At 39.4% G+C, this 25476-nt stretch overlaps 2 protein-coding genes across 10 annotated transcripts in view; one reads left to right on the forward strand and one right to left on the reverse strand.

Moving 5' to 3' along the window:
- The first annotated feature begins 6030 nt into the window (after positions 1 to 6030).
- LOC129788828 (zinc finger protein hangover) overlaps positions 6031 to 25476 on the forward strand; it is an 85601-nt gene continuing 66155 nt past the window's right edge. For 2 of the 8 annotated variants that reach the window (XR_008750396.1, XR_008750395.1), the window contains exons 1-5: positions 6031 to 6367; positions 6881 to 7195; positions 7262 to 7303; positions 8863 to 11159; positions 13134 to 15054. Coding sequence is in view for 4 of the 8 variants with exons in the window: in XM_055825210.1 (XP_055681185.1) it covers positions 6221 to 6367; positions 6881 to 7195; positions 7262 to 7303; positions 8863 to 11159; positions 13134 to 15015 (4683 nt within the window). In the remaining 4 variants the exon portion in view is untranslated. Of the gene's footprint in view, positions 6368 to 6880; positions 7196 to 7261; positions 7304 to 8862; positions 11160 to 13133; positions 15055 to 15337; positions 15416 to 15661; positions 16893 to 25476 lie in introns of those variants that run through there. The other 6 variants (XR_008750397.1, XR_008750398.1, XM_055825210.1 and 3 more) reach the window with 6 other exon arrangements.
- LOC129788829 (uncharacterized) overlaps positions 23005 to 25476 on the reverse strand; it is a 37804-nt gene continuing 35332 nt past the window's right edge. For both annotated transcript variants that reach the window (XM_055825214.1, XM_055825213.1), the window contains one exon: positions 23005 to 25062. In XM_055825214.1, the coding sequence (XP_055681189.1) occupies positions 24245 to 25062 (818 nt within the window). In that variant the 3' untranslated portion in view covers positions 23005 to 24244. The remainder of the gene's footprint in view (positions 25063 to 25476) is intronic.

Here is a 25476-nt window from a genome sequence, read left to right on the forward strand (position 1 = left end):
ACTTTTTGCTCTGTTTCCGATTGAGGGGTATGTCAATATAAATTTTATTGCCTCATGATTTTTCTTCTATTAGAGTTGTTTTGCATTTAATATTGTGATGGCCTTTGGAGTTTCATGGATAAGTTAATACTTATTTAAAAAAATGTACGGGTAAGCTGACCAAGCTTACGAGAGCTGTGTTTCTTTCAGTGTACCAATTTTATGAGAGCAAACTATAACGCAAATTCATTTAAATACGCGCAAAGTCGAGAAAAGTTGAAAAGTCATCCCCCAAGAAATCTTTAAAACGCCATATCTCGGGAACGGCTCCATAGATTTTCGAGTTTGAGCTATCGTTGGAAAGGTCTTAACCTCAACTATAATATATTAAAATATGAAGTAAATCGATAATGGCATTTTCGAAAAATTCGAGTTCGAAATTTTCGAAAATTTTGATTTTGACTTTAGCGCCTCTCGCGGTCATTTCTCGAACTTGTAATGTTCTAGACATTTGTAGGGCTTCACGAAACCTTTCATTTGCACTTGAGTTGATCAAAATCGGACTTGTAGAACCTGAGATATGACATGCCAACTTTGGAAGGCTATATCTCGAGAACGGCGACATAGATTTGCTTCATTTTTGGCATGGAGCTAGATAATATGGTCAGCTATAACATATCAAAAAATGAAGCAAATCGATAATGGCGTTTTCGAGATATTCATCGAAAACTCATCGAAAATTTTGTTTTTGATTTTTGGCCCCCTAGCGGTCACTTTTGAAACTTCGTATGTTCTAGAGAGTTGTAGGGTTTGTTGAGAGCTTTCATTTGAGCCCAGGTTGATCAAAATCGGTCAAGCCGTTTTCGAGTTATGGTCGATTTTCGATGAAAAATTGTGGCGGCCATATTGACTAAACGGCTTGACCGATTTTCGAAAATGAGGTATCATTGGAAAGCTCTTGATGACCCCTACAACATATCAAAATTTCAGCCCTCTAGCTATAATAGCGGCTGAGATATAGCGAATACAAAATTTTGAGGTTATTCAAAATGGCGGACGGAGGGGTGGGGGGTAAAATTTGACCTCATAATCGGACGTCTTCCAGTCGATATTTAAACTTTGCCGTTGACCGCAAGTCTCTATCTATCACCGTTCTCTTGCAATTTAGGTTTGTACTACGGCCGGACGGCCGGCCGGAAAAAAAAATTTTTGGCGCATACGTTTTTTGGAATGTGGGGACCCTAATTCGTGCTCATCCCAAGTTTGAGCCCGATCTGACGACTTTCGATTTTGCTCGGTACACAAAAGCTGTGTCTGAAAGAAACACAGCTAAAATAGTATAAACTAAATAGACAAAAATTCAATGTTACTTGTTAATGTGTTTTAATTAAACTCTTCTAATTTAATAATCTGTTTAGAAGCCTTAACTTTCGACTTACATAAGATTTTATTTGAAAAAAAAAAGATATAAGTTTATTTTTTCAATATTAGAGGATAGCCTAACTTGGAGCTAAATTCATTAGTTTTTGTATAGAAACTTAATAATAATTTTGTAATTCCTAACAAATCGATCAAAAAGTTTTTTTTTAATTTTTTTTTCTTTGTTAAATCAATTTTGAGGTTGAAAAGGAAGTCCCAGAAAAAATTCATATTTTGAAGCGTTTAAAGCATTCATAAATTCTTTTAGGATCATCGAATATTCATCGTCCTTATGGTCCTTAAATATTTTAGAATAAAAATAGATAACTTTAAGGACATCACTAGATGAAAACGATCATTAAATTAAAACAACTTTGTTATAAAATTCTTTTTTGAATTGAAAGCAAATAAAATCCTTTTTTAATCAATTAAATTAAATTAATTTGTTTTGATCAAATTAAAGGATCTAAAGTGGGTCTAACTAATTTTTCTGTTGAACGTAATACATTGAGGCATGATTGTAAGTTTTTTTTTTCATTAAAAAGTCCAAAAGGGCAATAAAAAAAGGGATATGTATTTCAATATAAATTTTTCTTCTCTGTAAAGGAAAACCTTCCAAGGTGTCCAATACAGATTTTTTTTTCGTTAAAACGTATAATTCCCTTACCTAATGGTTAAGATAAGAATTGTATCAAATGTGAAGCTTGTATTTTCAATTTAAATATTTATTAAAACATCAAAAAGATATTAAATCAAGTGAATCGAATTTATATATTTTTTTTTGTTAAATTAAATCATATTTTATTAAATTTTTATTCAAATCTCATGTTTAATATTCAGCTCAAAGCTTCTCTTACATTTTTTTAAGAAGCTAACATTGATGGAAAATAAAAGATCATATTTGATCCTGAACACCTTGTAAAATTCCCTCAAAGGATCAAAATTCCGTCCACCCACTCCCTAAATTTTTATTTAAATTTTAAAGTTGATAAACCCTTAATTTGATTTTTATTAGCGCCTAGATCTCTATTAATCTCTTCACAATACTTCAATGTAAATGTTAGAGCAGCAAACATAAATTTCTAAACGCCCGATATGCTACACTATAGCATACAATATAGGAGTGGATGAGATGCGCATGGAAGTGGTCAGAAAAGTGATTTCTCTTCCCTAGAAGAAGCTTCATCGCGCCGCTCTCTGTTGTTATTGTAGGATCAACAAAACGTGGCTGGGTAAATTGGCAAGCTTGGAGGATTGGTTGTTGATGGTGGTGTAATGCGACGACGAGTCAATTGCCCTGACACAAATCCAGAGGCGCACACTGAAAGTCAGCTGCTGCTGAAGCGACACACCGAGAGCGAGGAGAGCGTACATGAAGGAGGTGGAGAAGAAGAAACGAAAAAGAACAATCTCATACTGCAGAGCTGCGGATAGCATGGCGAGGAGAGCTTCAACTGTCTGCTGCTTTTTTCAGCGTACTTCACCTCGTAGCATCATCACACGGCGGAGTTTGCAACACGGCTGTGGTGAGGTGTGAGGAGACGAAAGCCGCTGGTCGGTTGCAGGTAAAATGTATTTGGCATCGACTTTTCGTAGGCTTCACGTTTGGGCCAGAGAAGCGCGCAGATGTTGAATGTTTGCCAGAGATGGATCCAGTACACAGAGTTTTTTTTGGCTTTGTTGCAATCCCATCGCAATGGCATGGCTGACACACAAAGGTACTCTCTGCATTTGGTGGAGCAATGAGGGAGTATCTCCAGGGTGTCTTGAGAGGTGGAAACACTTGGGTGCCATCGGTGTGGGATATCCCTTTATTAATGAATGAGGTGTGTGTGCATGATTGGGAAGGAATTGGGATGAGGAATAGGGGGAATGGATTGTGGTGGGATGAGGAGGAGGCTACTGTGATGTTGATGATGAACCACCCACACACATGGAGACGCATTATTTGCAAATTGATTGGAGACAGAGATGGAGTTGGTTCATGCGGGAGATTTTCAAGATGATACGCACAACCCCACGACGACGCTCAACCCCGGAGGAGATGTGAGGACAAAGAGTCCCCTCATACCCACCTAGTTGTGCTACAGTACAGAGCAGGAGAAGAAGAGAGGGTGTCGCTGGCCGCTCGTCTCCCGTGCGACAGAGATTCGCTGATGCCTATTGATTTTTTGGGACGCTCTCGTCGGATTCATGTTTCGCAGGCCGCTCGAGCTCTCTTGTCTGTGCCTCATCGGAGCCGAACCATTTCAGCGGAACACAGCACGCAGGGAAACGCCGCTGCCCGCTTCTGTGTGAGGCAATGTGAGATTTCGTGTGTGTTTGGTGAGGTGAGATGGATGTCCAACAGAGGCAAAGCCCTATCGCACCATGTGGATGATGCTCATCACGATGCCCTATCTCGCTGTCTTACCTTGATGGGAATCTGATTTGAATTTTTTAAAGGGCCCTTTTCACCCATTTTTTTTTGTTTCCATTACAAACTAATAAATATATAAATAGTGGGATCGAAACTATAGAAGAAAACTTTTAAAAAACTTAAACATTTTCAAGATGGCTGCGATGTTTTTCCTCTATTTTAAGACTTGGAGGACCCAACTTTTGGCACAACGCGGAGGATCAAATTGGTAATAATTACCAGCCGATAAAATATGCTCAATAATTAATTATTAATCAGTTTATTGAACAAGGATCGAAAGTTTCACTAATTCTCAATCTCCTTTAAGCATTCCTACACCGATTTACTAAATATTTAATTTAGAAAATCGTCACTGAAAAAAAATTGCGTGGAATCGATGCAAAATTGCCAGTTCAAACGACTTTTGTAGCTACAATTTTACATAATTTATTATTGCGCTTAAATAATCACAAACTTTGATTCTTTAAGTAACTTTTTAATCACTTCCGGCAATAAAATAAGTCCATATGTTAATGATTTTCACCGAGGAAAAGTGAACAAGAGTACATTATTTGGGAAATATGGGGAAACATAACCTCAAAACCGCGGCAAAAATGTATGGGAATTTGAATGGTAGTTATTACCAATTTGATCCTCCGCGTTGGATTCTGACTTTGACCTCAATTATCTTCCAAAGAAGAGACTTTTCTCGAGATTTTCTTTCTGCTATCTTATAGTAATTAAAATTCCCTACACATAGATGCTAAATTCATCGAGATAGGTCCAATAGATTTTATTCTGTGATGATTTTTAGGTTCAAATTGGTAGCAAGTACCAGTAAAGTCCTCCGGTGTTAAGATAAGAAATGATTAAAGTTGTTTTTTCTTTCATTTTTGTCAGAAAGAAAACATCTTGATTGAAAATAAAAGATTTAAAAGAATCTGTCAGTATTAAAAATTTATCGGCGTCATTTTTTTTAAAGAAATCAGAAGTTATTTTATATTAAAAGATTAAAAGACAAACTAATAGTTTCTTTCTAGTAAATGATTAAATTTTATTTCTCTCTAAAACCTTTTTAATTACATAGTTAAGCTCCTAAAGCGTATTAAGGGCTTATTAAAATTGGAACATTTACCTTTAAAGTACGGAGAAAAGACGATAAGTGTTATCTTTCTTGTTAAAATAATTAAATTTTAAGTATACGTGATTTAATTCTACTTAACACTTTTTCATGAAAATGGTGAAAATAAGAATTTCTTTTTTTTTTAATAATTAATAAAGTTTTGAAAATATATTTTTTGCTGGTATTGGTTCTTTTTATTGAGATTTTTCTCTCTTCGTTATCCTTTTAATTCCTTTTTTTTCTCATTAGAGTTTCCGTATATTGTGGATAATCTCATTTTGCGTCTTTTATCTTGTATATTTTTCAAATCATTAAATCTAACTAATTTTTGATGAAATACAATAGCAGCGATATGTGGGAGCCGGTGCGAGATTATTTTTTATGCTTCCTCCTCAAAATCTCCATCTCTGGGAATTCTTCCTGTGCAAAACTCGTCTGTGTTTGAGATTTTTGCATGAGATCTGTGTGGATGATCCATTGAGAGAGGGCAAATCCCTCAACCACAGAGACAAGCTGTGAAAGCTGCTGAAGATCGGCTTTCCGGGAGACATGATGATGCATGTTGGTTGTATATGGGAAAATTGGGTTGTGCAAAATGCCATGGCTATTTTTACCAGGCACAACATTTTGTGGTTTGTGGATGTCGTCGAGAGCGGATCTGATGTGATTCAGCGCGCGCGATCGCTCAATGGGTGCCCGCCGCCGTCCAGCAGAAATTCCACGAGGGAGCGTCTGTCCTTCAACTCCATACAGGGCAGGATTGGGCACCACAGCCGCTCGTCATTGTGGGCAGGCATGTTATGAGCATCAGAGCTGGGAATCTCAGACCGAGGATTTTGGAGATTTTGGGAGATGGAGATGGGGGGAAGTTTCTTCTGTTTTATGTAGAAGGAATGTATGTACGTCACAGGAGTTCTCTCCTTCCTGTGCATTCGTCAGAGACACGGAGATTGTGGTGTGTGGAATGGAAGCAAAAGTCGCCCTGGGTTGTCTTTGCGCGCGTACCCGATGGAGATGGCATGAGGTACCGTCAGCCCCTTGAAAGGTACGAGTGCGAGTGAGATGGCTCTGGGCTTCCATGGGGTAATGTTCATGTCACTCGTCGGGAATCGCAAATGTCAGTTCAGTGTTGTACGAAGAGTTGTTCGGAAGTGTGTGCGCTTTTTTCCTGGGAGCAGATTTTCCTCCCGAGTTTTTTAATCTTGTGTGTGAGAAATTTCCGGGAAAACCCGTGTGGGTGTAAAGTGCGGGTTTTGTGCCCCGGAAGTGGGGTTTTGGATTGCGTGTGAAAGGCAATTGTGATGGAAAGTGCGAAGACAATGATGGGCATCAAGCGAGACTGCCGCCTCTGCTTGGCTCCGGACAATGAGTGTGTCTCCATCTTCACAACAGCAGCTGCCGACCGGGAGTCGTTGTCGATGAAAATTCAGGCGTGTGTCAACATAAAGGTGAGAATTTCCATTGATTTTCACCCTCCCACCCGCAAAAACCCTTTGGCTGTGGCTGCCCCCCAATGAAAATGCGCCCGGCGGCGGCCGGAAGTCAGGGAGTTGCAATGGGGCTTGGGAGTTGGGGGAAATGTCGTGTCTCCGCATGGCCACCATCTTGGATTTCTGTCCGATTCCCATGTCCGCGGCAGAGCAAGGCTGTGAACGGGAGGAATGTGTGGTGAATTGATTCGCTGCTCGCTGCGCACGGCTTCTCTGTGTGACTCTCCGCACAACCACATGGATGATTCACCTCTCGGATGTCGAGCGCTTCGTCGAGCTCATCTCTTCTCGCCCAAGTGTGGTGGTCACTTTTTCTTGGCCTCATTTTTGAGCACCACAGCCGCACACACGGTGGATTCTCCTCGCCACACGGAAATACTCTCCGTTGCCTCTCTTTTGCTCAATTCCCACACCTTCCTCGCATCCCACCCTGTTTTATTTATTTATTTATTTATCTCTCTTCTTGGCCAGGTTCATCAAACGGACAGCTTGTCGCCGCGCATCTGTCACGCGTGCATTAGCTACTTGAATTCGTGGCAGAGCTTCAAGAATCGCTGCTACGCAGCCCAGCGGAAGCAGAAGGCCTGGCTGGCAAATCAGCTGCAACAGCAGCTCAGGGAGGTGCAGGAGAGCAAGAAGCGCAGGCTCGGCGCTGAGGGTGATGATCAGCAAGTTGTGGGCAAGAGGACGCGGGAGACGTCACCCGATGAGGACTTTTATCCCGACAAACACTCGAAGGCCACGTCGGCTACCACATCCCAGCGTCCCAGTGTGGCAGAGAGTGAGGTGAGGAAGAAATTTTTTTAAACGAAAATTCTTTTTAAAAATTAATTTTTCTTTCTCTCTCTCCAGAGTTTCATAAAGCAGGAGCCGCGTGATGAGGAGGAACAAGAGGTAAGTTAGATATTTTTCTTTTGGGATTTTTACTTGACTCTCCAGGCAGGATGATGGCATGTCTTGACTCCCAAAAAAGAGGCTTTATGGTTGCTCTCTGTGGTGTGAGAGACTTATACTTGCCTTGAGAACCTCAGAGGGGTGCTTTTCAGAGAAATCCTCATTTTACAAGCACCAAAACTTTACCTTCTTGCTTATTTTCTTTTGTTGCATTCCCATACTTACTCCTTTTAGTACCTACGTCTCCAGTACAGTGTGACGTAGTCTTGATGTCCTGAAAATTTTCTCTTTAAAAATCAATTGAAATAAAAGGAAATAAATAAATTTGAAGACGTTTTTTTTTACATTAAATACTCTTAAAATAATAATAGATAAATGAGCTTAAATTGTTTTAAAAGATTTTTCTGCTTGTGTTACAAAGGAAAATTTCATTTGAAAACCAATTTTATGAGGAAAAATTGTTATCATTTAAAGGATTTTCAATTAAAAAAAATACAAAAAATAATTTTATTATTAAAAAAGAATCTCAGCTAAAAAAAAATTCATTGAAATTCGTAAAAAAGAGAACGAAAAAGATTTTAAATATTCGAAGATTTTATGGCTCTTCAGATTTTTAAAAATCCGTCAACAGAGTTAATTTATTGCTTAAAAATTACAATTGTTGTGGCAATAAGAACAATGAGAATGAGAAGAGAATTTTTATCCCTTTGTGAGATTTTATTCTTTTTCTTTCTTTTAACTTAAGAGACTTAAGAGTTTGGGGTAGATTCTAAAAAAAATCTTTTCTTTTTTTTTCCAACAACTTTAAAGTTGTTTAAATCGTTCTATAAAAGAAAAACACAGAATTAGTTTTTCCAGAAAACAGTCAGAAAGAACTTTGAAGAGCCTTGAAAAAGTAATTTTCTTTCATAAACCTGTTTAAAGGAAAAAATAAAATGTCAACATCTTTTTAAAAATTTTCCCAGAATACTGAAAATCTTATAAATGGCGTATTGAAAGAAGAGAAAAGATTTGTATCGGAATCTACCCCTTTGTTCCAGAAATCTTTCATAAAATTATTTAACTTTCTGCTCTCAATTTCTTGCCATCAACTTTTGCCGGATTTTATTAGAAACTAGAAAAAATACTAATTAAACTCTGTTAATAAATGTCATTGAATTTTTTAAACATCTTTAAAACAAATAATAAACGTTCCTAGAAAAAGAAAAATTAGATTTTTCTCATTTTCCGAGATTTTCTATCCTCTAATGAAGGTTAAAAACTCAAAAGATTTTTTTTTCTTTTCAAAAAATTAATCTAAATTAAAAACTTTTGATTTGGAACACCTTGTAGGGGACACGGTGTAAAAATTTCTCTATGAAGAGCCTTTTCTATAATTAAAAGATTTCTCTCCCACACAATTACCTTCATGCAGAATTTTAATCAAATTATGTGTCAAAGGTGGGTCAAAGTGCGTAAAGGGGCATCAAGAAGTACATAATATAGGTCATGGAAAATTTAGGGGAATTGATTGAAACTTTAAGGATTTGATAAATTTAAATAAAAAATCTTTCTTTCAGGGTCCAGTTACAGTCAACATGGAACTCGATCCGAGAGAATTTCTTGCACACAATGACTCCGAGGATGAGTACCAGGATGATGAAGGTGGACACAATGATGAGGGCCCCCCGATTCTGACGTCATTGGGGCTGACGCATATCAATCACGTGAATCCATTCAACTATTTGGCCACGGATCTCGAGGAATTCGATCAGGATGGCGAAGATGGGGAATCATCGTTGCCATTTGGTGGTATTCCTGGCCAGCTGAAGCGTCGTTCACAGCCATCAATTCCGGCTCATTGTCAGATTTGTCGTATGAAATTCTCCAATCGTGCCAATGCACGACGGCATGAACGGAATATTCATGGCATAAAGATTTCTGCTGAGAATGGAGACATAACTGTGGTGCAGAAGCCACCGAATGTGCAGCCAAAGCGTCCAGGAGGTGAGCAGGGTGGGAATAGTGGGCATGTGGGTGGTGCTGCAGGTGGAGGAGGAGGTGGAGATGATGGGAAACCCCCAATGGCGACGTTGAAGAAGCCCACAAAGCCTGTTGTTGAGGAATTTGACTACAGCAAACCGGAGAAGTATCGACACCTCCTCACGGAGAATAAGTTGTCCTTCATTAGGCGTAACCTCAAGTTCCTTGGGCAGTATCAGGATATGAAGTGCAAGTGCTGCGATAGGGTGTACAGCACCTACAAGACCTTCATGTCGCACATGCGCAAGAGATTCCTTTCGCTCCCGCGGAACATGTGTTTCAAATGCCTGCGGCAATTTGAGACAAAGGGGCAGTTCATTGCGCATTTAAAGAAGAAAAATTGTCTCAATCTCTACACACTGTACATGGCGGATACGACCATTTCAAAGGTGTTCCACACATCTTCGGCTTCGGGGAAGATTGGCCCGAAGGAGATTCTCGCCAATAAGGCGTATGGATGTCAATTGTGTACTGAACACTTCCGGCTGAAGAGTGACTTCCGGACGCATGTGTTGGAATCCCATCCGGACGTGCAGAATTTCCGGGATCCCATCACGGGGAATTGTACGTACTGCAAGGCAACGTTTGAGGAGGCGAGTCAGCGGAAGAGGCATTTTGGGAATTTGGAATGTCTCGTCTTTCTCATTTGTGGCAATTGCGAGGAGCGCTTTGATTCAAATCCACAATTCCTCGATCATGTCTATGCGACGCATCTCACGAAGCAAGGAAGGGAATCCATACAGAAGCAGGCATCATCGCAGATGCTTCTCATGCAGAATGGAGATGAGGAGAGTAATAGGGAGATGGATGAGAGTGGTGTACCCAATTCACGAAGTGCACAGAATTGTCCGGTTTGTGGGAAGCAGTACAACAACTACTACAACGTCCTGCGGCATATGGAGTCAAAGCATCCGGATAAAATGCCCAAGACGTATCACTGTGAGATTTGTCAGACGGGCTTTGCGAGGCAAACGGAGCTGCGGGAGCACGTAAAGTCAGCCCATGGGGAATTGAGCTTGACAAAGGTGAAGCCAATAAGTTTCATCTGCAAAGAGTGCAAGAGTCAATTTGACAAGAAGGAAGCCTGGATTGAGCATCAGGTGTCTCATGGGAAGTTTATGTGTCAACAGTGTGACTACACGGTGACGGCACGTGATGAATTTGAGACGCATCTCGCGACGCATATTAAGCTAAAAGTCTACTCTTGTGGGGTCTGCAAGGCGTCCTTTAACACCGAAGAGGGCCTCCAGTATCACACGATGACAACACATCTTGTTCTCGATAGCGATGAAGCTCTCTTCCGGGAAATTACAAAAGCCGAAAGTAGTGATGCAGCTGCCAAGAGTGAGGCAAAGGATCCACAATCAGTTGTGGATGCGCTCAATCTTCATCTCGATGGGGTGGAAATTATAGCAAAACCCCGTGAGAGCATTCCCAAGCCGCCCTCCCAGCAGACAACACCGTCAAAGCTCGATGTCTCAATGGATGTGTCAATTGAACCGGGTACATCGCAGAAGCCCCTTCAGTACAATTCACGAATGCGCTGCAGGGTGTGCCAGAAGAGGATAAGCAGCAAGGTGGGCTACAGGAATCACTTGCTGATTGAGCATCAGATCAATGATTGCCATTTTGTGAGCTGCGACCTATGCCCGGCGGAATTTAGCAATGAAAAGGGGCTCCGAGTGCACATGTTCCGCTCACACAATGTCTCCGTGAAGGAGGATGAGGCCATTCCAATGGATCAGCAGCACTTTGAGTGCAACATCTGCCATACAGTGTACAGGAGTGTGGATCAGCTGAGGGATCATGTCAATACAGTGCACGCTGGTACAAGGTTCGTAATCAATATTTCTTTGTTTTATCTGTATTTTTTGTCTTGTTTATTAGAAGTAGCATTTTAGCAAAAAAAAACTTTTATAGCACCACAGACACAATTAAAAGAAACTTAAAAGATTTTTTTTAAGAATAAATCTTTGACTGACTTCTTTTTCTTATAACAATTTGGAGAAAATTGTTTAATAAAAGAAAATATTTTCAAAGGAGTTTAATCAAGAGTTTTAAAAGAAATAACGGTTTTTAATTTTTTAGCCGATAGGGGAAACTGGGGTAATTCGGTGAATTTTTGGGAGATAATTTTTCCTGAGTTCCATGGAAGTATTTGAGATTTCCCATGAAAACTATCTTATAGGAAATTTTCCAGGCTACAACTTTGTCTCGGACGATTTTTCTCTATCTCAATGGGAAAATGTTTTTTCAGACCATTTTCCAAACCCTTCCAAATTTGCCTGTTCCAAAAATCCTGGGGTAAAACGGTTAATTGCGTTTTTTGTTCGCTAATCTTAATTTAATGAAATTATTTTAGCTAGGCACTATAATATCTATTGGGAATGAGAGATTTGTATACCAATTAAAACTTTTTTTTAATAAAAAAAATACAAAAAATTAAAAAAAACGTTAAATTTAAGAAATCGCCTTTTTTATTTTTTTAGTTTATAAAAATTGGTAATAGTAAATGATTAAACATCCCAAATTGTATATAATAGTTATACTAATTAGGGGAAATTATTTTTTCAAAAATTTAAAAAGTTATTTAAAAAAAAAAACACCAAATTCACCATTTTGCCCCAAGCGGTACTTTTTACTATCAGTGTTTTACAGGAAAACTCGGAATTTTTTTTCGGAAAATTCAGATTAGATTCGTGTTTAGCAATAGATACTCTGTTAAAAAATGCATTTGCATCAAAAATATTGCAGAGAATTTCGCCAAAACTGAATTTGTAGTTGAGTGGTCAGAGTAACTTTGAGGTTCGAAAAATTTGTTTTTCAAATAAAAGCCAAAATATTGGATCGATTATTGTGAAACTTTCTAGGCTTAGGCAGGGGTATGAAGTGCAACTACTGACAAAATTAGACAGATAAGCTCCCACTGCTTCTTGAGTTATTAATTTTTATTTTTTTTTCAAATTCACCATTTTACCCCAGTTAGTTACCCCTACACATTTTGTGCTATAAAATTTTTTTTTTTCAAAAACTAACAAAAATAATTAAGAACTCATAAAATAAATTGTAAGGACATGCAAAGATTTTTTTTGTAGCCTATTCAAGAATTTAAAAATAATCAGTGATCATTGAGATTAAAGATCTGTTTCCAATTGCTATAAAACATTACAAACAGCGCCCCCATTTTCCATAAACGGTTAAAGTGTTAAATTCCAAAGTCTCAGGATGTAATAATTTTGTGGATTGACTTTAAAAACTAATTTTTATGGAAGAAAGTGTAAAAAGTTGAGTGTCTAGCATGCTATAAAATTAAGAAATTTTTCTACATAAATTTAAGGAAAAAAAACCTTCAATTTCCAATAAAATCTCTTTAGATTTTATCTATTTTATTTTATAAATTGTTTTATTTTTTTTAAATATTCCATAAAAAAGAAATTTAAAAATCTGAAAAGTTGATATAAAAATAGAATTATAATCCCAGACACATTTAGTGCTATAAAAGATTTTTTTTGATATTATTTTAGAAGTTTATTTTGCCCAATTGCAATGAATACATACAATTTTTAGCAAGTTACTTTTGGTTTGTGTCTATGATGCTATAAAAATTCTTTTTACCAGAATGAAGGATTTTTCCTATAAAAATCGACTTGAAATTCAAAATTTAAATTGAATTTGTTCATTTTAATTATTTTAAAATACTTTCTTTAACAGAATTCAAACGATTTTGAATTCTAGCTTAAATTTTATAGCAACTTGAAGATTTTTCTTTTAAAAAATTCCAACAAAAATAATTAATTTCCATTTGCAGTTTATCGGAATTCGAGGAATCAACGGAACACTCAATTGTCATCCCGAAGGAGGAGAAGCAGCCAGTAGTGACTGAAGAACTCCCGGACTACACGCCCATTGAGGTGTGGTTCCAGTGTCGGTACTGCGATGAGAATTTCAATTCAAACAAAAAGCTCACAATTCACATGAATACCCACGAAGAGCACGATAAGACGGATTACACGTGTCGCGATTGTGGCAATGTGTACGGCACACGGAAATCCCTCTGGGTGCATCGGCACAAGAAGCATCCAAGACCGCAAATGCCATCACCGTGTGAGGTGTGCAGTAAGGTGTTCTTTGACAAAACCGAATTGGGGTATCATCTGAAGACGCACGGGGCGATCAAGAAGAGTCTCCTCGATGGAATTAGTGGGGATGCCGAGGAGGCGGGAAGTGATACGGGGAAGTATTCGTGCCATGTGTGTGGGAGAAAGTTCCAGGATAAGTCACCGCTGAGTAAGCATTTGCGCATACATGAGATGGAGAATAGTATGTTCAGTTCATCGCTCCTTGTGACGGCACTGAGTGATAGTGTTGAGGCACCGGAACAGCCGTCCAATTGGGGGAATTCCCTGCTGAATAATGATGGGGAATTCTCATGCGATATCTGCCCGAAGACATTCTCCCTCCTGAGTGCCCTCAAGGTGCACCGTGGATGGCACTTTAGATCACCGGATGGGCGTCAAGTTACAGATCCGGGGAATCTCTGGCAACCCGGAACACTCCCACCAAGTCGTGCCAAACGCTTCCGGCCGTTGCCGTCGAAGCAGCCCGTGTGCCCGTATTGCAGCTCCAAATTCGCAAGCGCCAACAACCTTCGGCGACACATTGTGGAAGTGCACAAGCGCAATGAGTCCCGCATGAATCGCGAAGCCGTCAATCCCGGTGGGGTGCAGGTGGAGAAGGAGCGTGAATGTAGTGCGTGCAATAAGGCCTTTGAGACGCACATTGAGTGGATTGAGCACAAAATGGGGCATGCAAAGAATCAAAAACCATCCACGACATTTGAGTGGAATTGTGAGATTTGCGGGAAAATGTTTACGCGCAAAGAGCGCCTCCTGCAGCACATGATAACGCATTTGAATAGTACGACGGATGGGCAGGAGAATGATGGGGATGACATGGAGGATGAGATGGAGGAGGAAGAGCAGGAGAATAGTTCAGAGCCAAAGGAGGAGGTAATGGCGGAGGAGGTTGCAGAGCAAGAAGTTGTGGCTGAGGAAGTTGTCGCCGAGGAGGAGAGTGATGAGAAGGATGAAGAAGTTGAAGGGGATCAGCATTCGTGTGATCTCTGTCAAGTTTTCTTCAAAACATCCGCTGAACTTCGTCGCCATGTGACGTCGCATTTCATCAATGGAGCAGCAACAATTGGGAATGAGGAGATTAAGGGAGATTCCCCATCACCAATCTCAATGAAGATTGAAGTTGAGGAAGAAGTGATCGTGAAGCGAGATCCGTCTGAGAGTAAACTTATTGAGCAGGTTATTGGGTCAGATGATGAGGATGATGATGAAATTGAGGAAGATGAGGATGTTGAGGAGCTCGATGAGGAAGATGAGAGTATTGTGGAGGATGATGATGGGCACTACGAGGAGGAAGATGAGGAATTTATGGAGGAGTACATTGATGCGGATGAGATTGAGCCAAAACAAGATGAAGTTTCATCGGATAATGCTGATAAATCCGAGGCGATTGTCTACAAATGCCGCATCTGCGCGACACCGCATCGAAGTCATTTTGCCTCCATTAAATGCATGGAAGCACATCGAATGCCAACTGAATGGAAATGCACAAAGTGTCAAGTTTTCTTCGGTGATGCCCAACAGATGAGGGAGCATCTGAAGTTAATGCACGAATAGGACCTCTTGATTCTCCTGCTGGCCAGGCAAGGAGACCATGTAAGTCCACACGATATACTCTAAATCTTTTCTTTTTGTTGGAGTTTTGTAAAAAGAAAATTATTCGTCAAATTATTCCAAAGAAAATGATGAAATTTTAAAGAAAATTCAACTAAAGCTCTCGATTTGAATTCTTTTGAATTAACCAGAAAATTCTGTAATTTCTATTTCTCTTGTTTTAAGAGTTTTTTCAAGAGCACGACAATGAACTAAATTTCTGAAAAAAAAATCTCTTACAAAACTCCAATAAAAGAAACAAAAACATTTCCTCTCTGGGCAACAGACAAACAATCCACGCATCTTCTGACCTTTAAAAGAAAGAAAAAGAAGGAAAGACCACCGCAACAAAGTTAAAGAAAAATTCCTTTAAACTCTCTCTCTCTCTCTTTCTCTTTCCTCAAACGCAATTTCGCATATATTGCATTATTTATAAGGGAAGTTAGATGTAATGTTATTATGTAAAAACAAAAACATTTCACTGTATTTAATCATATAAGATTAATAAGTGATTTCATATTTTATTGATCCCTACTTAACATGTAGAATATCTACTTATGGTTTTTAAGAATATTTTTTTTTAATTCCTCATTTTTTCCATTTTTTTTAGAGTGTCGTTGTTTTTATTCTTTTTTTGTCATTAAAAATAAATACAAACCCACGCAAAGACCATTCACAAAAAATCTACTTAAAATAGTCTAAGTTATATGCGCTAAATGTGTGTATTTAAGCATCACATTATAAAGTGAAACATTAAGGTGAGAAATGTGTAAGAATTTAGAGTTTTAAAATGAAATAAAAATTTATGCAAAAATTTCGTGTGTAAAGGGTGTCTCAGTGCAAATGCAAAAAAAAGGGAGTTTATTCATTTTTATTCTTTTCAAAAGTTTTCATAATTTCATGCAACAAAAAACATTCAAGAAATATCAGAAAGATTTTTTTTACTTTTAAAAATAATCTGGGAAAAATGCTGAAAGAGATTTGTCCAAAAGTTCATAAGCCACGCCTTCATTTTAACTTAATTTTACATTGAATGCATAAAGCATATGCGTCAGTGTTTCTATCGGTGATCTTTGGGCATTTTAATTGCTAAAAATCGTCAATTGAAGCACGAATGCATATTTTTATCTTTTTAAAAGGGAATGAGTTAGGATAGGGGCGGAGCTTTTGTATATTTTTTTGCAAATCTTTTCCAATTTCTGCAACATTTTATTTCTTTTTTAAATGAACTTTACCTTCAAATGAGGATAAGAAACGAATAAAAGTGAATAGACTCCTTTTCAAAAAATCACACCTATTTGTAAAAAAAAATATAAAAAATTATTTATTCGAAGCGTTTAAGAAATCTTTTGCAAATGAGACACCCTTTAGGCACGATAAGCAAAATGGAAAGGGGATTCTTCCCATAGAGTTACCTGCCACACAATTTGAAATCATAATAATTGATAAATTAATTAAGAAAATTAATTAATAGAAGATTAATGGAAGTATTAGAAATTAGAAGGAGAAGTGAAAGGAAACTTCTTTTAGCATAATCGACAACATGCAACATTATAAATATTATCTAAATGTAGATTTATTTCACCAAAACTCCCTGAAAAAAAAAAAACTAATTTTGCACCTTAAAAAAGAAGTGTAGAATGAAGAAGAAAAAGCGTTGATATTAGAGAATAGTTCGTAGTAAAAAAGAAAAAGCACAAACTTCTTGATGCTTTATGTCGTGAATTACGTGTTGTACCTTCTCTATGATTTTTATTTTATGTATAAGAAATATTAGATGAATATGTATTTCTAATGTAGCTGTATAAATTTAGAAAGAAATAATAGATTAAGTAGAAGTACGTACTTTCTTTGGAATTAATTTTCAACAAAAAAAAATAGAGAAAAAGAAGAAAATTAAGAAAATATAAAAAAGAAAAAAAAAACAGCTTCGTGGATTCATTCTGAAAAAAAAATGTAGAAAAACAAATAAGAAAAAAAAAGAGAATTTAATGGATGAATACAAGTGAAAATAAAAAGTATTTTAATATAAAATAAAATATTAAAATTTATTAAATGTAAAACGAACTCTTACAAACTAGTTTTGCTTTTTACAATCTACTACATTACACATTATTATATAATTAAAATTACAATTTAAGAATTTAATTATTATAATATATTATAAATTTTAAGAATATATTTGTCATGAAAGTGTAGTTCTATGACCCCAAAAGGTGTTCAAAAAGCCCGAATGCCTACCCCTTCAGCTTAGGCTGTTTTGCGTAAGAGGACTCTCTCTTCTCCCACAATGCACTGTTAGGGGTGTCTTTCGAGGAGGGAGTCAGACCGCCTCGGCTGATACAAGTGGTAAGACTCAACAGGAGTCAGAGCGTTAGTGTATGTGACATTTTGGGTACAGTGCCGGGAGTTGAAAGGGGGCGGAGTCCTCCAGATCCATGAAGCCCCTACTTCGGGTACTTCATTCAGAAGTGGGATCTGAACAGATCCCCAAGTGTGTAGTGTAAAGATGGAAAAAGGATTCAGCAATTCACAAAGATAAGTATTCTTTTTTTAATCGCAAAGACATGGCGTGGGCATGCATATATATGTATGTATGTATGCACGTATGTATGTGTGTGAGAAATGGGGCCCATGAATGATGCTGATTGAGAACGAAAGAGTGGAAAATTACCAGTCATAGAAAAAGAACCCCAATACTAATGCAACTGAAGCTTTTCAGATCGCTAGAAAGAAAAGAAGAGAGAAGGGGAACGAGATCGACCGGGATCAGGAGAAAGTGAGGATTACTCATCGACCGACAAGAGGGTAAACGATAATTGCCGAAGGCGGTGAGTAAGCTTTGTGTAAATTAACCGGGCGAGTGGAAAATTTCCAAGTCCTGAGAAAATGTGTGAGTCATCAGGAAGACAAAGCATTAAGTCTTCTTTGTCGAGGCAAAGCACTCTGCGTTTCTCTCGGGACAAAGCATTCCGCATATCGCTCTCAGTCAAGCAACACGCGTTAAGTGAAAAGTGATTAGTGAAATGGACGAAGAAACTCTTGTGCAATTCCAACGCTGGCTCACATCAACCAGGAGAAATAACCCTGGAGATGCCGAGGAGCATGGTGAGGTCCCACCAAGGCTCAGTGAGACCGACAGCTCTGTATTCAGGGGTTTCCCGGAAACACGGGAATACCCCACTGTGCCGCGATTGGGCATGTCCATAGGAAAAAGGGAAGTTGAATCCATGCTTCCCGAATTTAATCCGGACCAAGACAGAACCCTGTCAGCCCAGAAATGGGTTGAAATGGTCGAAAAATGCTGCGCCCAGTTCAGCATTACAAATGAACAAAAAGTAATCATAGCCACCATGAGGCTAAAAGGGGCAGCACGATCATGGCTGGAGGGAAACATGGACTTGGCATATACATGGCCCAAGCTAAAAGAGGCACTTATAAAATTCTTCCCGGATGATGTGGACGACTTGAGCGCCATGGTGAAAATGGAGGCCACCCGCAAGAGGGATGAACCGGTGGAGGCCTATGTCATGGGCAAGTATGCCCTGGGCCAGCGCATTGGACTGTCTACACGGTTAATAATAAAATACATAATCCAGGGAGTGCCGGGGCATGTAGAGCGCTCATCATTAACATGCACCAATCCCCAAACAATACCTGATCTGATGCTGGCGTTAAAGCGACTTGATGACAGCAATCACAACTCACGCAATCGCTACTCAGTGCGTGGAACTTTCCGTCGAGGTGAGAGGAACCGCTCACGCGAGAGGGACAACAGAATGAGAGAACGACGCAGGGATCGCCGACATCTAAGCCGAAGCCCAAGGCGAGATCGCTCCCGTTCCTGTGAAGGGAGACACAAGCCGAACTATAGGGGAAGATCACGCGATCGTCAATATCGCAATTCATGGAAAGATGATGCTATCAAGACTGAGCGAAGGAAGCCCCAATCCGGACAATGGGGTGGAAGTCGCCGGGGAAATACGCAGAAAAGATGTTTCATCTGCAACTCTGATGAACATCTGGCGTCTAAGTGCCCGGAGAAGAAGGATTTTCGGGTTAGGCTGGTGCATGAGCGTACCACCAGCCTGAGCCCCATCCGCAAATCGCTCACTCAAATCGAATTGAGGAACAATGTGATGCAACGACGGGAATTGAAGATGGAGGATCTCAAGTTTGGAGACAAAGGTGATGACGTGGCTAAGGATAAGCTTGTGCAGCTGGTCAACAAGTACCGCACATGCTTTGCTTTGTCTTCCAAGGAGTTGGGGCACAATGCTGAGCTCCCAATGACGATCTCCCTCAAGGACAACGCAAAGGTGGTGAGATATGTTCCCTATCGCATTCCCCTGCGGCTGCAACAAAAGGTGGATGAGGCCCTAAAGGAGCTCCTAGACAACAACATTATCCGGAAGTCCACATCAGAATTTGCAAGCCCAATGGTGGCTCTGCAGAAAAAGAACGGTGATCTGCGACTATGTGTGGATTATCGTAAACTAAATGCACTGATTGTCAAGGAGCATTATCCAATGCCATCCGTAGAAGAGGAGGTGCATAAGCTGCAGGGAAAAGCAGTGTTTTCCACCGTTGACCTGATGATGGGATACCACCAGGTTGCCGTGGAGGAACAATCTAAATATCTCACTGCCTTTGTCACACCATCGGGGCAGTATGAATTCAATAGGGTGCCGTTTGGTCTCGCCAATTCCCCTGCAGTGTTCATGCGCACAATGAGCCATGTGCTAGAGCCACTAAAGGGTGATACATTGCACTGTTTTGTAGACGATATAATCGTAGCTACTACATCTGTGGAAGAAAATCTGGCGGTGTTGGAAAAGCTATTTGCTGAATTGGCGAAGCACAACCTGACTTTAAAACTCAGTAAGTGTAAATTCCTACACTCCTCCATTAACTTCCTGGGTCATAACATCAATGGGGAAAGCATGTCGCCGGGTAAAGCCAAAGTTCATGCAGTAGAACAATTCCCAAAGCCACAGAACCAGCGCCATGTGCGTCAATTCCTCGGACTGGCAGGATATTTCAGGAGATTCATCCCCGATTTTCAAAAGATTTCTCAGCCCCTGAGGGAATTGTTGAAGAAACAGAAAGGGGCGGAAGCTCATCAAGAGAAGACAATAACTTGGAGTGAAAGTCAGGAAAAAGCTTTTCTACAAATCAAAAAGCTTCTCACAAGTGAACCGCTGTTGACACTCTACAACCCAGAGGCATTCCATGAGCTACACTGCGATGGATCAAAGCTAGGAATAGGAAGTGTGCTAATGCAACGTACCGGAAACGACCCCCTACGTCCGGTGGCATACTTCAGCAGAGCAGCAACTGATGCAGAGTCCAGGTATCCATCATATGAAATGGAGACCTTGGCAGTTGTGGAATCAATGGAGAGGTTCCGCTACTTTCTGTTGGGAAAGCAGTTTAAAGTGGTGACGGACTGTAGTGCTCTTCAAATGACACAAAACAAGCACAAGATAAGAGACAGCGTGGCACGTTGGTGGATACGGATGATGGCATTTGATTTTGTGTTGGAGCATAGAGAAGGAACTGCCATGACCCATGCAGACACTCTTAGCCGATGCCCAGTACCTTTGGACGGGAACAAAGAAGATCCATATGTCAGAAACTGTATGAAATGTGCCATGCATAAAGCCAGCCCAGACGAACATCGATACCAGTGGCACGTTATGCAGAAGAAACCCATACCGTTTCACACAGTTCATCTTGATTTCTGTGGACCTTTTCCACGTACATCGGGAGGCAAGGAACACATTCTGGCCATTGTGGATGCCTTCACACGATTCACGATTCTTCGACCTGTGGCTCGTCCCACAACACTCACTGTAACAAGGGCATTGGAGGAAATATCACAATTCTTCGGACTCCCATGCATTGCAGTGAGCGACAATGGGTCTGCGTTCACATCTCGCGAATTCCAGGAATACTGCAAGCAGAATAACATTCAGCATTCCCCTGTGGCTGTGGCCACTGCTAGAGCCAATGGTCAGGTAGAACGCATCTTCAGGGTGGTCAAGGACTCATTACGCTGCCTGTCAGAAGATGAGCTTGGCAAGGATTGGGCAAAACATTTACCGACTGTGCAATGGGCAATCAATTCATCAATAAATAGAGTAACAGGGGAGACTCCCTATCAGCTCTTGTTGGGGTACAATCCTCGACAACAACGGGAGAATCTGTTGTCATTTGCTGTGACCACCGCAGTAGAAAGAACAGACACCGCGATGGAAGACTTGCAGAGCCTAAGAAGCAAGGCTGAAGCAAGGATGTTGGAGCATCAACGTGTTGAAGCAGAAAAACATAATCTGATGAAGAAGAAGCCCACACAATTCAAGGAAGGAAATCTGGTGTTGGTTAGATACACTGCTCCAGCGACAGGAGGATCAAGGAAGATGATACCCAGATACAGAGGTCCCTACATTGTTGCCAAAGTGGTGGGTCGCGATAGATATTTGATAAAGGACACCCCAGCTACACAAGTGACAATACGACCATTTGAGGCCATATATGCAGCTGATCGCCTCAAGAGGTGTGGTGTTCCTGAAGGATTAGAGGAATTAGAAGAGGAAATGGAAGTGGATTTGAGAGATGACGATTTTTCTGAATAAAATGTAATAAAAGAACACAGAGGCTTTAATTTCTGGGATGAACTCGAGAGTGAGAAGTAGATCCTTGGAAATTAAAAATATCGTTGAGTATCATTTCAGATCCAAGAGTTCATTGGCAGACAGAGTGCACATAGTTGAATGTTGTAGGCGTGGTGAGTCAGACACATGCACGCACCATCTTGTGATCTTGAACGGACTCCAGGACAATGAAGGTCCAAATGTATGGAATTGAACAGCAGGGTAATCAAAGGGGCGAGCAATTGTCACTGTGTATTGCCTCTGGGACCGCCTGGCAGACGCGTCTGCCAAACTTCCTCCCAGATAGCTGCATGGCATTGTTCACCAAACCCCGGAGATAACCCCGATTAACCTGGATGTGTATGGGTGAAAGACCTGCACTTGCCTACAGGTGGAACCCGAAAGGAGATGGCAGTAAAGGAACTTCAAAGACAAAGCTAGCTCAACGGATATGTGAGAACGTCAATATGCAGTATACATGCTTACAGAAGGAACTGTTGAAGCAGATTGAAGAAAGGCGAAGGGCCTTGGGACCAGAAGGGTAACATGTTACTAGAAAATGGGTAAGCGTGCACGCTAAACATCAGAATGACCCGAGTAAAGGAAAGGAACTTTCAAAGAGATACAGGCCAAGCTTAGGTTAGCTTGATGGGATAGGATTACTAGGTTAGGAGATGGGAGATAGAAGAGTGAGGTGGGGTTAGAGATAGGCTGATGTCCTCCACAAATCATTGATTCATTTAATTTTTCGCCGAGGACGTCGAAATTCAGGAATGGCCGAGTGTAGTTCTATGACCCCAAAAGGTGTTCAAAAAGCCCGAATGCCTACCCCTTCAGCTTAGGCTGTTTTGCGTAAGAGGACTCTCTCTTCTCCCACAATGCACTGTTAGGGGTGTCTTTCGAGGAGGGAGTCAGACCGCCTCGGCTGATACAAGTGGTAAGACTCAACAGGAGTCAGAGCGTTAGTGTATGTGACATTTTGGGTACAGTGCCGGGAGTTGAAAGGGGGCGGAGTCCTCCAGATCCATGAAGCCCCTACTTCGGGTACTTCAAAAGAAGGTAGAAAACAGAGAAAAAACTCTATATACTGTCTTGAAAAAAGAAAGAAAAAAACCTTAAAAAAAGATTACAAACATGGAAAAATAAAATGTTCAAGTACTCTTTCATCAATACAAAATCTTTTTCTTTTTTCTTCTATTTTTCATGTTTTTTTTTTTCAATAAAAATTCTTTCTTTTCTTCTGTTTAAATATTCGTAATACAATTTCATAAGGCACCACAAGATGAGAAAAAATATCTTTTTGATTTTTTTGTTGAATTTTCTTCTATTTTTTTGAGCTCTTCGTTTCTTCTTTTTTTCTCTCTATATAATGTTAAAAAGTCAACATTTTGCGTGTCTCCGATCACAGTTTTCTTAAATATTTTTTTTCTCTCTACTCTTCCTTCCATCAGAAGTTTCTGCACGCACTTCTGCAAGTTGCTGGAAAATTTCTCTCTCCTGGAGATTAAATTTCTCTTAATATTTCATCAATACATAATCCTATGGCAGTCAGAAAGGCAAGAAGTTTATTCGTCATTTATGCTTTTAATTTTTACTTGATTTAGTTAATTCTCGTACAACTTGTAGGATTTTTGGGTATTCTGTGAACAAGAATTGAAAGATTTGGCAGATCTAGAAAATTAGTAAAAGACGACCTAGCCGAGACACAATTTGTGCTAAAACAATTGCTCTTTTGTCCTTATAAAATTCTCATTCTCATTTGTCTAAAATCTTTTAAATTATCCGAAATACAAAAATATTTGCATTGAAATATTTTTTATTTCAAAATAAATCTAAAAACTTTGTTAAAAATGCTTAAACTTCGGTTGAATAATTTATCAAACTTTAGAACCTTACACGGATTACTGATTAAAAGAAGAAGGAAAATAGCTTTCAGGAGTTTCAAAGATAATCCTAATTTTTAGGACTAAATATAGGGAAAATTAAAGGATTATTAAGAAGCTTTTCTTAAGGAAATCTCGGTTTAAAAAAGACTTGCTAAATTCTAATACAAAAATGAAAGAAAATTAGTCTTTGGATAATCTTGGTAACTCTCGATTTTTTTATTGCATCAAGCTTAGAATTTTTCATTAAAGAAATTAAAATTCTTTTTTAAAAAAGATAGAAATAATTAAAATTTGGAGCTAAAAGAAAACTTAAATCTTAATCCTTAATTTTCAATTTAGAATTGCGAAGGTAAAATCCGAAATCTTGAAGAAACTTTAAGATTCTATTGAGCTAAGCTTGCGTTTATTATATAAGAACTTGGATTATAAATTTTTGTTGACCTCTGAAAACATTCTTGCCTTTCTGACGACGCAAAAGAATTGGCAACCTCCCCCGTAAGATCCAGGGGTGGTAGATCAGGTGAAAAATTCTCTATAAAATTCTTACTATAAAAAGTCACGCAATGCAGAGATGAAGTATACTGATGGGTTTTGTTTTGTTGTTTTCGGGGGATGAAAATGGGTATTATAGGATAGTGATGAAGGTATTATTTAGCTGAGCGCTAGGAGGGGTTCCAGCAGATCTGCCTCCTTAGGACTGAGTTTCTTTTTGTACTTTTTCTCCAACTTTGTGGCAGCGAGTTTAGCTTTGTGCTTACTCAGCCCTTTGTTCTTCTTCTCCTCCGCTTTGTCCAGTAGTTCGAGTTGTTCGAAGATATTCTTGGGATTTGGATGAGCCTCTGTGGAGTTTTTGTTTGCGTAGACAACGACAAATTGTGAGTATGCTGAGTCTGAGGGGGAATTGATGTCGGCAAAATCACGGAAGTTGGCAAATTGTTCTTCGGGGTAGGTGTATCGTTGAACGTAGGTGGCAGCATGTGGACGCTGATGGCCATTCTTGTGGAAGTAATTGTAGAAATCTCCTGAATCACGGAATGGTGGATCATTCTCACCGTAGAAGGTTCCTCCGCGAATCACCCCAAAGTCTCCGGAGCCAAGGATTGAATGATCGAAGTTGTTTACGCTACGGAGGGAATTGAAGCGTGCTGCTGATGTGCCTTCACCCCGTTGGGCCGTACCGAAGTAGGGTCTTGAATGTCCCAGTGGTGGCACTGTGTTCCTAAAGTAGGATTGGAAGTAGTTCTGTGCCTCAGATGCTGGGGCATCTGCCTCTTGTGACGCAGCGGCAGATGATGAGGGTGTTGGGTAGGAGGAATGAGTGGTGTACTCTGGATTTGCAATTGGATGAAAACCAGATTCAGCTGCGGCATGTGTGGTGTGGTGCGAATACAGGACGGCGGGAATTATTGACGTGTCGTGGAATTCATCGGGTTCCATTAGCATATCCGAATCATCTTCTGCTGTCCTTTCTGAAAATTCAAAGAAAAAAGGTTTTTTAGGGGTAGATTCTGATAAAAATATTTTATTTAATTTTCTTACAATTTCTCAATAATAAGATTTTTGGTATTCTGAGAAAAATCTTAAAAATTTTTGGCATTTTATTTATTTCTTTAATCGGGGTTTTGAAGCAAAATTACTTTTCCAGAACTTATTAAAGACCTTTCTGACTGTTTAGTTGAACAAGAAATTCTTTGTTTTTCTTACATAGAACAAAAAAATAGGAAAATTTAAAAACATTAAATGTTAAAATCTTTATGTTAGAAAAGAAAAGAAAAGATTTTTATTAGAATCAATTCCTTGAGCAGGAAAATTCTCTTGAGATTAATTTTCTTTTGAAAACTTCCCAAAAAGTGAAAATTCTTTGATTAAATTTTTATTAAACA

This window comes from Lutzomyia longipalpis, chromosome 2, assembly GCF_024334085.1.
Source record: "Lutzomyia longipalpis isolate SR_M1_2022 chromosome 2, ASM2433408v1".
NCBI classification, from domain to species: domain Eukaryota; kingdom Metazoa; phylum Arthropoda; class Insecta; order Diptera; family Psychodidae; genus Lutzomyia; species Lutzomyia longipalpis.